Source organism: Aphidius gifuensis, linkage group LG4 (genome assembly GCF_014905175.1).
Source record: "Aphidius gifuensis isolate YNYX2018 linkage group LG4, ASM1490517v1, whole genome shotgun sequence".
Lineage (NCBI taxonomy): Eukaryota > Metazoa > Arthropoda > Insecta > Hymenoptera > Braconidae > Aphidius > Aphidius gifuensis.
Window position 1 is genome coordinate 14,012,929 of NC_057791.1, and position 17,879 is coordinate 14,030,807.

At 23.9% G+C, this 17,879-nt stretch overlaps 1 protein-coding gene across 1 annotated transcript in view; it reads right to left on the reverse strand.

Annotated features, from left to right (window-relative positions):
• The window catches only part of LOC122853880 (dystonin), a 76,144-nt gene extending 58,265 nt beyond the window's left edge, over positions 1–17,879 (reverse strand). Inside the window, exons 1-3 of the mRNA XM_044154288.1 lie at positions 17,318–17,879; positions 10,480–10,541; positions 538–597 (exon numbers count right to left, since the gene is read on the reverse strand). Of these exons, the coding sequence (XP_044010223.1) occupies positions 538–597; positions 10,480–10,541; positions 17,318–17,576 (381 nt within the window). The 5' untranslated portion in view covers positions 17,577–17,879. The remainder of the gene's footprint in view (positions 1–537; positions 598–10,479; positions 10,542–17,317) is intronic.

Sequence of the window (17,879 nt, forward strand, 5' to 3'; positions counted from 1 at the left end):
ATGCCATTCTCATTTTGTCACATTTAATTTCTTAAAATTTTTTTGCCATTCCACGCAACAGATCATAATAATTAATTAGCAATCAACGAAATTTATAAATGCAAAGAATAAATAAAAAAAAATCAAGGTTCGATGGGGATATCACATGGCTATAATTTTTGTACATAAAAAATTAATGGCAACAGATGGGAAAAAAAAAAAAAAAATTTAATATAATAATAATTCTAATTAATAACCATGATAAATTATTAATTTATTTTTCATCATCTACATTGCAAAGATTTTTTCTTAAATTAAAAAAAAAATTTATATAAATTAAATTAAAAATTACGAAACAATAAATAAAAATCATTACTATAATAAATAATGACATAACATTCGAAAAAAAAAATTATATTTAAATGTAAAGTGTGATGACATAATGCTAAAAAAATTTACAACAAATGCAGAAAAAAGGTGAGAAAATAATAACAACAACTAACGATTCGAAACAAACCACAAACAAATAAAACTAACACACAAGAAGAACAAACTTACAGCTGGAGAACAGCACGGTTGATTATTGACGATAACACACACATGTAAACACGTGTAGGTCTGTAAATAAAAGTTATTATATGATAATAAAAATGACACATTCAATGATAAACAATAAATACAAGTTATTGACAAATAACATTGTTCAAATGAATCTGTAAATTTATCTTGAATCGTAAATTTATATGAAAAAAAAAAAAAAGAAAATATGTGTTAATTAATTAGTAATTAATTTTAATCATACCTTGACGTATTTCCAATGCTGATTGTAAGCATAAAAAATTAACAATAATTAATTAAATTAATGGTTAGTCAAGTTATTTATTAATTAGTATAAAGGATTATAAAAATTAATGGAAATTTATATATTGTGTTTCAGGTTTTTGGCGATAAATATTTCAACATTGACATTTTTATCAAGACAGGCATGATAATATTTATTGAAATTTATTTTTATTTATTTATAAATATACGTTGCCATTGGTAATGGATTTATTTACTCTATAACTAAAAAATAAATGAAAGAAACGAATAAAAGAAATAAAATATCAGAAGAAAATAAAATCTGTTAGAATGATGAAAGCTAGTGGAAATTTGTCACGTTAAATTTTATTTTTTAAACTATAATTTGTGTGGCAAAATTATGTAGTGCATAGTTGCAAAATCTGGCTTTCTCTATATTGGTGTTAAATAAACAAACTAATGATATGAATCAATTTTGAAAAAATAAAAAATATATGTGATTAATAAAATCAAACTCGTTAAAAGTACACCCCAAATAGTAATATTATTTTTATTTTATTTTGCGTGATTAGGCTGTATTTAACAATCTCATTAACTTGAAAATAAAAAAAAGGAATTTTTATATTTATAAATGAAACTATTGGTTACATATACGTAACATCATAAACCAGAGTGAAAACGAGGTAGACATCCAGAATTAAATGGAGAAGTAAAATTCTTCAAATATCCAATTCGGTAATTTTCAATTTATTTTTATGTATCTGCATTCCGTAAATTCAATTGACAACAATAATATATATCACAGCTTTCTGTGTCTTGCAATATTTGTGCAAATGAATTTATTATTGAGAATAAAATAAAAATAAAAAAAGTGTAATAAAATGTTACTGTATCTTCATTTAACTAAAATTACCAGCGACATCAATGAGACAACATAATTCCGATAAAATAAAAAATATAAATAAATTAATAAATAAACAATAAATAATTTTTTTCAGTTATTTGATAATTGACATTAAATGGTAAAAATGAAAATAAATAATTCATAATATAAAAAAGAATAAAATATTTTAATAACACAATTATTGTTACGTGATTTGAAAAAAAATTCATGGAAAAAGTGTTTAATTAATTATCAATAAATTTGAATTAAACACAGATATGGAAGAAAATTATTTGAAAAATTTATAGCAATTGCTCAACTTTGTCCATTTTTTTGAATTTTTTTTGACCAATTAAAACATTATTTACACCATCGAGAGCGGCAGTAGCTGTCTTTGAAATTGTGAATTTCTCAATTCAAGTTTAATTGAAAACTCGTTTAGGATAAATTCACTATGATCATGTTCCTAATATGAAACACAAATATTAACATTCATGAAGAATCCAAATTTAATTCATGCTGCATTAAACGGGGCTCAGTTATTTTTTATTAGAGGTGAGGATTCTTGGTTTGTCAAAAAAAAAAAAAATGAATGAAAAATTCAAAACAGATAATTAGACCATACGTTAGCAGATAAACATTTTTGACTAATTTTTTTTGCCCAGGCTTGTTCAGAATGTGAACTTAAATGTGCGTGATAAATTTCGGAAATTAATTTTCCAAAAGAACAATCAAGAATCAACAATTGAACTGAAAAAATATCTACACGAAAAAGACAATTATCAGCTAGTATTTTCCAATTTTTTGTTGTTATTTTTGAAGATCGTTGTCCGAAGTTTAGTCAAACTTCCAACTAACGTTTAAGAGAAAATATTAGATGGAAATTGATCTTATTTTTGGAAATATAATAAATAATTATTGAGCAAGTATAAAAAAGAAAACAAACCTCACCTAAAATTTGTCAGTTTTTATGAATTTTAAAATCCCATTAAATTATTATTCAAATATATATTAATATGAAAAAAATTCAAAATTATACAATATATAATATTTTTTTCCTTTCTCTGTATTATTCAACAAATTGTGAAATTCAATGACTGGTAAAATCAACTAAAAGAAAGACAGTGCACCCACTTGTCGTTGTAAATTGCGAAATACAATTGTAAAAGGTATAAATAAATATATATATTAAATAATGAATGAATAAAAGAGTTGTGGAGGGTCCAGATAAAGGCAGGGCAAAAGTTAAAAATTTGTGGGCGATCGTAAAGTCAATGTATATAAGGTGTCCGAATAAGGTCAGAGACTCAGGAAAAGGCAGCAAATGTTGCGCGGTGGTTTTATACTGTGTGTGTGGGCGATTTGAAATATCACAGTTGTCGGTGGTGTGTATGTGTCAAACGTTTGTTGGTTATTTGAAAAAAAAAATAAAGAGACACCATGGTAGACCATGATGATAGAAAAAAAAAAAGTATAAATTAACAAAAAAAAAAAAATAAATTTCAAAAAAAAATTTAATGACAAATTTAAATCACGAAATAAAAATAATAAATAAATCATATAATGAGTTTACAATGCAAAAACAAAAAAAACTTTAGCAAAAAAACTTTAGCAACTTTATAACGGATTACATGAAGGCAAAAACTTGTTAAAGACAAAGAAAATAACGATTGTTCCCATGGCCTTGTTTTCCGCACGTTTCAGAATCCGTTTTAGTAAATTAATGAGCTTCTTCCTCAGCTACAATGTATATCTTATCCTAACAAAACACCTATGTAATCACATACATAAAAAAATATTTATTTCTTGATTTTTAGTTTTTTTTTTTTAATGGAACATGTGTTCATCGATAAAAAAAACTTAGCAGAAAATTGATCTTTGATTAACTTGACTTGCATTGATTCAGGATAGATGGTATGATTCTTCAAGATTAAACACACAGTTAGAACAAAAAAATTAATTAATTTCATTAATTAATGATCTATTAAAATTAAAACTTCTTTGCTTTTTTTTCTGTGTTAATTTGTAGTCAGTTTGACTAAAATAAATATTAAAGTTTTAGTTAAAAATTTTGGTCAAATAGTTAATTTAACATTTATGTTTTTTATTTTAACTGTGTATCTTTTTGCAATGTTTTTTTTTTTAAATATTTCCTATTATAAAAAGAGCAGTTGTCATCGATAGTTGTAAAAGAGAGATAAATAGGTTATGTGTAAGTGTGTTACATTATCTTTTTTTAAAAAAAAAATAAAAAAAGGTTTCTAGTGTTTGAGGCAAATATTTCCTGGCGTAGACCAAGTGCGTAGTTCACATGGTCTATACTAGATTATATTTGCCCCAAACACCAGAAAACACGCATATTGAAAGAAACACTCAGGCTCTTTTTAAAGAGTTAATATCTGATATAAAAATTGTTGGGAATTGAACCCATAGCTACAAGCACTGTAGGCAGGGCTCTTGACGACTTAACCATCTGCTCACTTGATTGACGATGAAAAATAATCAAACTCTATTACTGATTTGAAAAAAAATTCAATTTAAATTTAAATTATTAATATGATGTCATTAGTAATGAGTAATGACTCATTACATTAACTAAAAAACAAAGCATGTATTAAAATATATTTCAATTTTTTTTCTAATTTTTTTTTTAATTATAAATAATTATCAATTAAAAAAAATAAAATATTTTTGTTATAAATTAATTTTTAAAATTAATATTTTCGGTATTTTAAAACAAAGAAAAAAATAATAATTTAAATTAAATATTAATTTTTTTTGATAGCCAAATAAATCAAAGTTATTAATTTTTTTTGAATTGTATTTTTCTGCAGTTTTATTCACTCGTATGCTTAAAAAATATAGATATACACTGGAGGAAAAAGCAAATGACTGTAAATGATTCATTCCAAGGAAACTAAGTGGATATTTTAATTTTATATTTATGCAAACACAAGTTTGCCAGTTTGTGTGTTCACCCTCAAGATGAGGGCCACATCGTGCGGCTCACTTTTGTGTCCATAAGCCAAACAGGATGGCGCTACGTCAAGTAAACGGCACAAAAAAAAAAAACAGCAAAATTGTATATATTATGTATATATGGAATGGAATGTATAAAGAAACGGTGCCGATAAAGACTCGTTTTAGCGTGAACAATGTGTTGGCACAGCCTCCGGAGTTGTGTGTATCCACACTTCTTGTCTTTTCTCATTTTATTTATTTTTTTTTTACAGCCTTGGCCATTAATATTACCAAAACAAAGTTACCATATTAAAAATAAATATATTTGACAATATAACAATAAATATATATAAATATTGTTTATAAAAAATTTACATGCTATAAAAAATATTTTAAAAATATGACAAAAAATGAAATATCATTAAAAAATCATCATAATTAACTACTTTTAAAATGCAAGAAAAAAAAATTGTCGACCGATATTTTTTTTTGCAAAAGAATATATTATATTTAGCCGGATGTTGAAAAAAAAAATTAGGACTACTTTTTTTTATTTATAAAGCATAAATAACTTTTTTTTAAAAAGATCAATTAGTACATTGAGCGAAATTTGGCTAATGGAAAAGAGCCATAATCGGTGGATGTTAAGTGGCGCCCAAGGATTTTGAAAAAAAAATAAATAAATAAATAAATAAATCCATCAAAAGGTCGAAGAAGTTATTATAATATATATAGATATATATTTATTAATTTTTTCTGGTGTATGATTAATCTACTTGTTTGGACAAAATGATTTTATGAATTTATCAATGAAAGTTGATTGGCCGTATTAGCATAATGTTATAACTAGTTCGCCCACATGATAAAAAGTCAATATAACGCAATCACATGAAAATTATTTAGAAAATATAATAACTCTATAGGTTGCACCAAGTATGTTGACATTAAATATTTAAATAACACAACAAAACAAGACACAAAAATAATAAAGGCTCTTGTCGAAGAATAATCATAGTAAAAGATGCAATCTATTTGGCCAACTTAAAACTGTAACAATGAAATGATAAATTGATCGACAAATAAATGATATATATTGGTGCAATAAAAGGATAATAATAAAGAAAAAAAAAAAAAAGAAAGGTAATGATTTGATGAACTGATAAAATAAAAAGAAAAGGGGAAAGAAGAAATAAATTTTACAAATAATATAGATGGAAAAGAAATTTAAAAAATTAAAGGTAATAAAAAAAGAATAAAGAATGTGAGAAAAAAAAAATGAGGAGTTTTTTTAGGTGTTTCTAAAATTTTAAAATTGTAAATTGATTGAAAAAAATTTTCTGATGATTATAAATTAGTAGACGAATATTAAAACTAACCAAGGCTTTGTAGTGATCAGTTGAAAGTTGGTCGATGGAGTTATCGCTAATTGCAAAATAACCTGAAGTCGAGATGTAAATTCATGAGGGAATAGATTGGAAAGCTGGAACTCTTCGTAATAAACTTGTTGCAAAAAATTATTTCGTTATACGAATGAATAAAATTACAAAAAGTTCAATCGTTAAAATCATGAGAATATAACACACGTGTGGAGAATAGTTATATATTCAACTATTTATTGTCATTTGACAAGTATAAGTAGTAATAAAAAAAAATTTACTTTCTATCTATTTATATTTTTTGTGACATTTTATTCTTTGTAAAGCGAAGCCAATTGCCACACCTATGCGGATATATATCAATTTTGTCAAATCACTGTGTGTTTTATATATACAAAGCGTTGATTATTAACTAAAGTTTTAAGTGAAAACTGACTGTTGGTGATATATATCCAAATGATTTCAACTTTGAATTACAATAATAACAACAAGATCCAAACAGAATAAAATTCTAAAAAGTGATTTAGTCGGATTCTAATTGGAAAAAAAAATTTCAAATTAAAATTGATTGAACAATTAATTTCAATTGATTTCAAGTCAAAAAAAATCTCAAATGATTTCAATAGTTTCAATGGTTGCAAATGATTTTATGGATTTTTAAAAAATCTTTGAAATAATTGATTTCAAGTCTCGTAGAAAATTCAAAATAGTTTAGTATTTTTATTTAAATTTAAATGAATTTTAAATAATAATTGGACATTGAAAAAGTTTTCTTATTTTATCATAGATAACAACGTCATTTTTGAAAAATGTTTCAGCTATATAATGGTTGATAAAATCGTTGAGAAATATTGCTTCTGCTCATTCAACTGCAAGACATTGTAGTCCGACTTTAATTTTAAGAAAAATTCTATATGATAATTTCTACTATTTGAAAGAAATCAAAAATCAAATTTGAGTCAAAATGCGTTTGTTGGTTATTTCGATTGAGCCGGTTTCAACAGTTAAGTGGTAGCAGTAACAATTTAACTGAACGTTAATACATATACAGTAAAATTATACAAATAAATCAAAAATATTGCAAAAAAAAAAAAAAAACTAATAATCCTAGAGCGACGTAATAAACGGTTGCGTGAACGGAAAATCCTAAAGGTGGTATTATATGACCTCGTGTAAATTCATGTATGCATAAAACGATAGAAGAGTCTGATACCGTCGATAAAACCGGTCGTCGCCTTTGGGTGTTATCTTCGTGTTCCGTGGGAAGTTTTACGTCAAGAAAATTTATAATAAAAATTATAAAAGTTTACACCTCAGCACGATTAGACATAAATGTTTTTTTTTTTCGTCACGTATTAAAGAATATTTAACAGTTTTAATTCAACTCATTGTATATGATTATGAGTCCCCTTCAGGCTACAGTTTAAAATTGAAAATAAATTGAAAATATATTTTTTATTTAAATGACAAATGAATTGAAAATTATAAACATCTGTTTAAAGTGTTTAGAAAATAATAAACTAGTTATTACAAAAAAATTATAAGCAAAATTAAATGTTGCAAAAATATTGTGGGATTCATCATCACGATATCATTCAGCCAAGCTGCAAGTTTTTGTTGTCGTGGTCAATTTCACGCTACAAGTACGTTTTGCACACATTTATTCTATATATCTTGTATAAACATATGTATATCTTTTGCACACTCGTACTCGTATAATTTGTAAATCGATGCCACAAAGATTAATGCCAAGACCACGCCTTGATAAGTAGTAAGGGGCTGTATTGACCCCAGGGGGGCTAAAGCTTGTCTCTAATCGTATTAAAACAACCACCCAAGTACGCACCCTACGGCGATTAAAATATAAAAATAAATAAATATTTTAAAATAATAAAAAAACTAAATAAATATATAATTCAACATATCAGTTAGAAAGTCCAATAGTAAAGCGAGTTATTTGTAAAATTATTATCAAGACTGAATATACAGAGTGTTCGTAGCATGTGTCATGCATGTCTGTTTTTTTTTTTTTTTTTTCTTCTTCCGCAGTAATATTATCATTTTATTTTTAAAGTAAATTTTATTGCCGGAAGTGCCAAGGTTCTAGTTATCATTTGCGTCAAGCAACTCATTATATCAGCATCTCTAGGGCATTAGGATTGAGTCTCATTTTTCAAGTTAAATTATTGATAAACAACAGTTGTTGTCTCGAATATAAAATTGTGTCAAATACGTACTTGTAAAAATACTTTTATTTTTACCTGGTGCTTTAAAAAGATTGCGCGCATTTAAATGTTGACGTCACTGAGGGAAACAACAAATTTCAGCGAAAAAAAATGAATACCTTGAAGATGGCATGGCAAGTATCATCTTTGACTTGTAACTAAAGTCATTATCTTTGTTTTAATTAATATGCAATGTATACTGTTTCAAATTATATACATATATATTTTGTTTTTGTCAGCATGAAACAAAGAAGTTTTTAATAACGACAGGAGTCAGGACTCTGCACAAAGCCCATCAATTTCGTTGCAGATGGCGCTTGTGACGCACACTAAAAACGGCGGAAGAATTTAAATTTTTCCATCGAAACAGATATATTCAAAAAAATTTTAAGTGCACTTTTTATGTGTAGGTGATAAGTCGTGTGAATGGTGTAGCTCTTGACACCAGGAAGACGATGATTCATATGTCATCTCAGACTCGTGTCTTTGAGTCATCGATGCGTGTTTTCGCGGCAAGAGCTACTTCCTCCACACTTGTACAAAAATTACTAACACGATAATAAAATAAATGCAATAAAAAATAAATAAAAATAATGACATTAAATTACCTATAAAAAAAAAACCAATGACAAAAGAATCATAAAATTATTCTCAGCGATATATTTATGACTAAAGTTTTGTATGGAATTTTTTAATTTTAATAACAGATTTTATTTTTAGATTTTTTTGATTATATTATTATTTAAAAAATAACTATTAGTAATTATTTACTTTTGAGACAGTAACATAATAAAATAAACTGAACATAAAATTTTCCTTTCAACCATTTGTTAATTAGATTAATTAAAATTGAAATATAATTATTAAGAAATTTTATATTTTCATATGAAATTGTAAAAAAAAAAAATAAAAGTTTTAAAGGTGGTAATGATTTCACCAGGATATCGCCCACTCTTGTCATATGTGTTAATGTATTTTATGTTTTTCCAGCATATACATAACAACAGTCACAATTTGATCCGACAAAATACCATCTATAGGCAGAGTGTTTCTTCAAATAATCAACCTACAAGCCAAACAGCATACGTCAGATTTAATTCGAACAGATTTCTCATGTATATATATACCAATCATCATAATCTTAGAACTTGTGCAATTTAAAATTCGTCATTCTATATTATTTTACTAGATCTATACACTAGATTATAAATCAACAAAGTTGATAAAAATACGATCCTCATTATTCACCTTCAATTTACAATGTAAAAAAAAAAACTTGCTGCAATGAATAAAAAAAACCCACAATTTGTCATTGATTTATTAGCGATAAAATCACTCTGTCGATTTGAAAGAAAAATAAAAAAAACATAGATAGCCAATTTAACTGGATCAGATTGATATCTGATCCAATGTACTCTGATCAAGTTGTTAATTAACTCGGGATTCGCAAGACCTTTAAGACCAACAACAATACAAAACACTGACCTCGACAAGAAATAAAAAAAAATTTCAAGTATCATGCAATAAAAGAACACGATCGATAAAAATTTAAAATTGCAATTAAACTTGAAAAAAGATATTAATCTTAACCAGATAATTAATCATAAAATAAAATTATAAAAAATTTAAAATAAATAATATTAATTATACCGACAATATTTATAAAAAAATAAAAGACTTGAATAAAAATATTTTTAAACATTAAATCACTCGATATAAAAATTCCCATAAATATCAAAATTGATGTAATCAATATAAATCAATCAAATTGATGATCTTAAGTTGTCAATGTATATCTCGTTATTCATGAATTTTACTCGATAGAGTATGAAAAATTTACGAGGAGAAAAATAAAATGAGCGAAATAATAATACAGTCATGCATATAAAAATAAATATATATCTTTATTTTAGAATTTTGTATCTTTTTTTTTATCTATAAGTTAGTTTCATAAATAAATCATGGAGTATATCAATTTATTCACATTATAAATAGACAGTTGTTTTTTAAAACAGCCGCTCCTATCGTCAATTTTCATGACACTGCATTTTTTAATTTTTTAAAAAGAATAAATTGCGGTTTTTTGAGCCTATTAAAAATGAATTTTTTTAACACAACTGTGAGAAACTAATGGTTTATCAATTATTTATATGAAAGTTTAGAAAATAAAGAGCTTAGAAAATTCCAAAAATTATTTTCAAAAAAAAAAAAAAGAATTCGTTAATTAATAAAATTAAAAATTATGTCAATTTACCTTTTTTAAGTGTTTGTTCACCCATTTTGTAAAAGTTTTCTTTTGAATGGCATCTCGTTCATCTGAAAAACAAAATAAATTTAAAAATTAGAAAAAAAAAATCAATTTATCTACGTAAATTAAAATTAAATTCATAATAATAATCAATTGAATTTTATAGAGTGTAAAGTGATTTATATAAATATTGAGAGAAATAAATTTCACTTGTCCTTATTTCAAGACACAAATTATCTTCTAATGTAAAAGAAAAGACATTGTTCTTGTATTAATTTTTCGAAAATAAAGAAAATGAAAAAAAATAAACAAATGACGACTAGACAACTACTACCTGCTTTCAAATAGCAATACAATATATTTTATATGGTTATTAGAAAGTTAATATAATGATTGTGTTGAGCAGTGACCAAATAAATAAGACAGTTTAAGATTAAATATTTTAACTAGACAAGTCTGATGATCAATCTCAATGTGACTTGTTGGGGTCAAAATACTCGACCCTCTTGTTTCATATATATATTGCAAACTTTCAAGTGCACACACATATTTAACATGTACATATATCTTAATATTATTATAATCATCAATTGTACTGGTCATGGTACGCCCACATTTTTTTTTGCAGCTGTTAAAATGACCGTGAGAAGTTTAATTCAGTCAAGTGCATTTGGATTAATCAATTTTTTTAATTAATTAGAATATGTGACAATCAATTTTTTTTTCTTTTTTAAATACTTTAAACAAACTTTGTCCATCAATTTGAATGTAATACTGTAAATTTTACAGCTAGCCTTCCTACTGGTTACAACTTTGACTTTGAAATATTTGCATTTATTTATCTTTTTTTCTAGACAAGTTTTCGGGTCAAAGTTCGTCGTTCAAGATACACCATCATCATCTCTTATATTTTTTTTTTATTGTTCATTTATTCGATGGGATTTAAAAAGAACCGATAACGAAGCATGATAGACCAGTGTGTTATTTGAGCCTTTACAATGATTCTTCTTCTTCGCTTTGCTAATTTATTGTTGTTATTATTTTTCAAAATTTTATTAACTGTATATAGAAGGACATAAATATCTTCAAAAATATATTGTCTGATATAGCAGAATATATAAAATAACAAAAATATATTATTTATAAAAATGTAAAAATAATTATATACAAGGTTTTTTTTTTTTGCCCGATAGCCAAAAAATCATTAGTTACATGATCATGTCACGATTCACAGTAACATATAATACGTTAAGTTGAAAGTAAATTAACTGAAAAAAAAATAAAATGACATGGCGTGGGATTTTTAAAAAAGAAATATAAAAATTATATTTAAAAGAAAAAATTATTTGAATTGAATAAGTAGAAATTCGTTTAAAATTTATAAATAAAAAAAAATATATATATAATTTTGCTATTTAGTTTTGTTGAAATGAATATTTTACCGTTATCATTGATTTTCAGTGTTGATATTGTTTTCATTTACACCTTTAACATTGTGGAATTGCGAGTCACAGGGCAAAACTCTGCGGGACACCTACACACAACAACTACCCACTTATAATTCTCATCAAATATAAAATAAAAAATATTTCAACTTCTTGTTTGCTTTCTTGTGCCCTAGAGAATGAGTTCTTAAGTAAACTTATCTAGTTGTACTGACTTTACATTCCTTATGTGACTATTTATTATAGAGAAATAGGATATATATATTATTTTTTTCATCAACCCTATACAGGTAGATATATATACAGGTAACAAACAACTCTAGAAAATGCAGAATATAAATAACGTGTAAGTCGTACATGTCATGTATAAAAGAAAAAAAAATTAGTAAGTATAAATGGGCGAATATATATATTTGATTGAAAAATAATAATATTTATCTAAACATGTTACTGTGAAGTGAGAAAATAAATATTAAATACAAATTATAATTTAAAATAAATTAAAAAGATTAAAAAAATTTTAATTATAATTGGTTCTTGTTTTTAATCGGAATAAAGAATGAATAAACTGACTTACAAAATATATTTTGACATATGAAAATTAGTTTTATTAATATCAATTAGATAAATAAAATTCTGACTAATTTTTTATTTGATAAAATAAAAATAAAAAGAAATCATTGCAAGTTTCTTAGTACGAGTAATAATATAATTGTTTCATGGAACAATATTTCATGTAATATTTGATATGACACTAGTAATAAATTAATCATTATTTAAATAAATTTCTCTTCAATCTTCATAAAACTTATAAATTAATAATTTTTTTTTTCTTTTATTTATGATTATAATTATTAAATGTTTTTCATAACACTATTTTCATGATTTCAGTAACAGCTGATGTACTCATATACTTGAATATAGTATTTATAAAAAAATAAAATCTCATTGAAATAAATTAATTAATATTCATCAAAATATTTAATTAATTATTCAAAATAATTTATTAAAATTATTACTTTTTTTTGTATAAATTTTTTTATATAAAAATTAATATACAAAAAAAAAAACACAAATTAATCTTATTTTATTATTTAATAAATTAATATAATTAATCATTAATTAATTCATATTATTAATTGTTTTATATTTATCTAATAAATTAGTTGTGTCGATAGATTTTTTAAAGATTGCTGAATTATTTAAAATTATTTGCAATCTTTGAGTCCCTTGGCTCAAATTTTTCTTTCAACAAATTAAGCTATAAAAATTTCTGTAATGAAATTAAATATAAAATAAATAACATGACTTGAATTGACCGTAATACAACAGCAATATGTCAGTGACATGTTTTATTATATATACATATATCTTTCTTCAGTTCTAACAATGATTCTGTGTATATATTTTATTATATCCTTGACTATATCAATTGAGTATGCGGGTGATTACTAGGCTCTAGTATAAACCATGTTCACATTGAGTTATATTGCTTCTCCTCACTTTTATCCCTCTTTAGAAAAATAAAAATAGAATATATAAAAAATATACCCATACTATTGAAGTCATTGAAAAATATATACGTGTGTCCCACAATGTTTCTCCACGTCTGATCTTCTATCATAATAGCCCACCCTGTGTTTCTCCCTTTAATATAATTTTTTTTTTTTTTATCATCCATTAACTCGATGCTCAATTTCTTATAAACCGTTAATATATCTTCCCCGACGTTTCACGCCTCGATTTTCATGTAATAAAAGGAGCATTCATATATGGGTGGTTTTGGCAAACCTCAAAATTTAAACTCGTAAATCAAATGAATAATAATTTTCAAAGAAAATAAATAAATAATCAAACCTCTTTATCTCTAAATTATCATGTTAATCTTAATCTTCATTTGGGTCATTTTTTTAAATATATTTTTGATCAAAATATAATTTTTAAATTTAAATTTTCAATAAATTATTACATCAATGAAAAAATTCATATTCATCCATTTGCAAATCACGTATAGTATTACGTAATTTAATTTGTGACTTGTAGGGAAAAAATATCAATTTACATGTGCAATTTTATACATATATTTATTTTTTTTTATATCCAACAATAAATTATTATTATATGCTTCATAGAGTTCAGTATTTTCATTCAGAAATACGCTTGATTGATCTTAAAACTATTTCAACATAAATTAAATCTTTATGAATACATTGTTAATAGATTTATGCAAATAAAGATCATTTTTTTTATTAAATAAGTATCAATTTTATTTAATTATTATTCTTGGTAAAAAAATTTCAATATCCACTTATCTAATTATCTAAAAGTCATAAAAATTTTAATGATTATAACAAGTAGAAAAACAGTAAAAAAAAATTATTTTTCAATTAATTTATTAGTTCATTTATTCATTTTTTTTGCATTTAATAATTTCTGGGTAAACACTGTGACAATATAATAATAATTATAGTATTAATATGTGCAACAAGGTCTAAAAAGAAATGTATTACAAATGTAACAATTTTATGATGGAAAAAGTATGAGAACGTAACAGAGTAATCACGAGGTCATACACAAGACTACATGACTTTTTTTATTTTTGTTTGTCGGTTGTTATTTGTGATGTAGTAAGAATATTTATGTCATTCAAGTGACAAATTTACCTTATAAGATATTGTTTTTATATAATTTTTTTAGTTGTATACTTAAAAATAAATTTATGTGTTATTTAAAAAAACACATATGAATTTTTATAAAATAAAATATATATATTCAGAAACGATTAGTTACAATTTTTTTATAATAAATCGTTATTATCTTGAGACATTTACAAATGATGACGATCATGATAATGATGATGCAACGGATGTTGCACTGTATAGTTGGCTGATGACCAAACTCATTTATTTTTATTTGCGCCTCTTGATGAGGTTGACAGGTAGTGAAAATGTTACTAACAAATGCATATCTATTTTGCAACGACAAAATATGTTTTTTATTTATTTTTTTTTTAATTTTCTTTATTATGTACATGTATAGAGAATAAATAATAATAATAAAAATATATATTTAAATAAAAAAGTCAAGCGTTTAAAATTAGGTTTTAATAGACTTTATAAATATATAAATAATAAGAGATAATTTGAACGCTTGATTGATTTGACTGATGATCGAAAAACATCAAAAGTATTTGTGAGTATTTACACGCACCTGTAAATAGGCATAATAATTATTTCACCCACATAGGTACTTATTGCATGTAACATATTTTAAGTGTTATATATATACGACAAATGAATTTGTGCATAATGCACTTTGCGTGACGTCACGTGTAAATAATTTTCCGGAAAATTAGCAGGTATGAAGAAAGATATGAGCAGGTGTTGTGTGTGTGTTTACGACTTGAGACCTTGTCATATTTAAAAAATATATATACACACAATACAACGTATATAAACTTTTAAATATTATAAAAATTTTTATTATATACAGTTATTAATAATAATTGATAGAAAAGACCTATGGTTAATTATTAATTACATGATTGAATATCCTAAGCAAAAATATTCACGTAAAAAATATATCCAAAAAAAAAAAAAGGATTTGGAAATCCACAACAATAATATCGACTAGAAAGTAAAAAATAAATAACAGATTCATCAAAGATATATAATAATTATCTTATTAATAATATATAATAATAAATTAAAAAAATTAAATAAAAAAAAATAAACATTTCATACAATATTTGAAACTTAAATATTGACGAAATTAAATTTGAAAAAATAATAACATTGAGTCATTACAATACGATGATTAATTAATTTATTTTTAAATAAATTAATTTTGAATGTATCCAAGATATATGATAAGAGTAAATTTAAAAAACAAATAAATAAATTGTTAAATATTGAAATATTTATTTGTTTATCGTATATACATACATCGTGTATACTGTTGTCATAATTTTTGACACATTTGAAATTTTCATTAAATCATTATGTTTATATGTTACTATGCGTGTATAATTTTTATAATGATTAATTTTAATTAAAAATACTTAGTGTAAATATACTCTATACAGGATATTTTTTTTTCGTTTGGATATTATCGATTTACTTCATGATGTTATTTAACCATGATATACCATAGTTAATAAAATATAAATTTTTCAATGATAAGATTTAAAAAATTATTTTTAAACATATAAAATTAAAAAATCATATTTTAAATTACTAGAAAGTATCTTATTAAGATAAAAAAAAAAAAAAATACATATAGTTTTATTTATTTTATGTGGCATAAAACACTATTAGTGTTAAATGAAAAAAAAATTATCTCCACACTTTGATGATATTTTAATTCTAAATATTCAAGTTCATTAAATATGTTAATAAGATGACACAGGATAAATTTCACACTGATGCTATGCATGCATAATTGCTCGTTAAAAATAAAAAATAAAAAATAATAATAAAAATGTTTTTGTAAATTGAAACAAGGAACTTAACACTGGCATGAGGTTTTAAGATTGTGATCAACCGATCAGAAATAAAATGACTGTAGCTAATATACATTCGTTTGATCATGGGACAAATACACAAATAATTAGTAATCAAACTCAATCAACAAATATATGTCACGTAATTGATTAATAAATTGTTTTAATTTAAAATAAAAATTCTTTTAATTATCGTTGCATCATTTATAAAAAAAATAAAAAATAAAAAAATGTATTTATATTGTATACTGCAAGTTGTTTTATTTCTCGTATAAATTAATTTTTTTTTTAAATAAATATTGAGAGTATTTTAAATAAAAACAACAGTAAAATAATTGTTTGAAAATAAATGTTACATAAAAAAATTATTTATCTAGTTAAACAAAGATTACAATGAAGTGATTATTACAAGACCTATTTTCAAACAAATGTATATCTTCAAGGCTACAAAAAAGGGATCGGTTACTTAATGTTCACAATTTTAACAAACCGCTTAAAAATATTTTATCTAAAAATAATATAAATTTATCTTGAAATAATCTAATTACAATTATTATTTTATAAACTACTTAAAAAAAAAAAACGAAATATAATTTGTATTTTGTTATAATCAAACTAGAAAACAAAAAGGGAAGTTACTATTTTTATTTTAATTTCTCTAACCACATGCCAGGGTAATAATAAAAAATTTAAAAAACACACAAAAGAAATAAAAAAAAAAAAGAGTTAATTAAAAAATGAAATAAAATAAAAAACAAATCAAACTAAAAGCAAAAATTCATTTTATAAATAAATTTTGTTTTAAGGATTTAATTATAAAAAAATTTTTAAAAACAACAAAAATAATTAAAATTTGAGCATGTTTATTTATTGAGCATCCACCAAGTGTGAAACTTACCATGTGATTCAATGAACTTGGCCCAGCATCCCCAATAACCAAATGAACTACTTGTTCTTGTTTTGGTATCAATATTATTCATTATATTATCATCAACAATTGTAGCATCATTTGTCATTGTTGAATTATCATTCTGACCTTTAAATTTAGTTAGTGATTCTTCATATCCATGTTGTGAACGTTGTTCACGTTGATGTTCAGCAACAGTGTCAGCTGGATCAAAGCCAAGACGTTCTTTGTAATACGCCTGAGTTGACATCCTGTATATATTTTTTTATAATATTCTAATTTACGATTTTTTTTTCTGTTACGTTTTCGTAATTTCACTGCTTATCAGATGAATACAAACACAAAAAAACTTTCCAAAACTATCCAAGTCAATATCATTCACTTTTTAAAAACACTTTTATCTTTTTTTTTTTTTATTCCAGTTTAAACTGATTCACTCCAAGTTCATTAGATTTTTCGTTACATTTTTTCGTTCGAATTAATAGTTTTTTTTTAATTAACATTTTCGTTTTATTGATTTTTTTTTTTTGCTATTCGTTTTTCGGGTTAAACT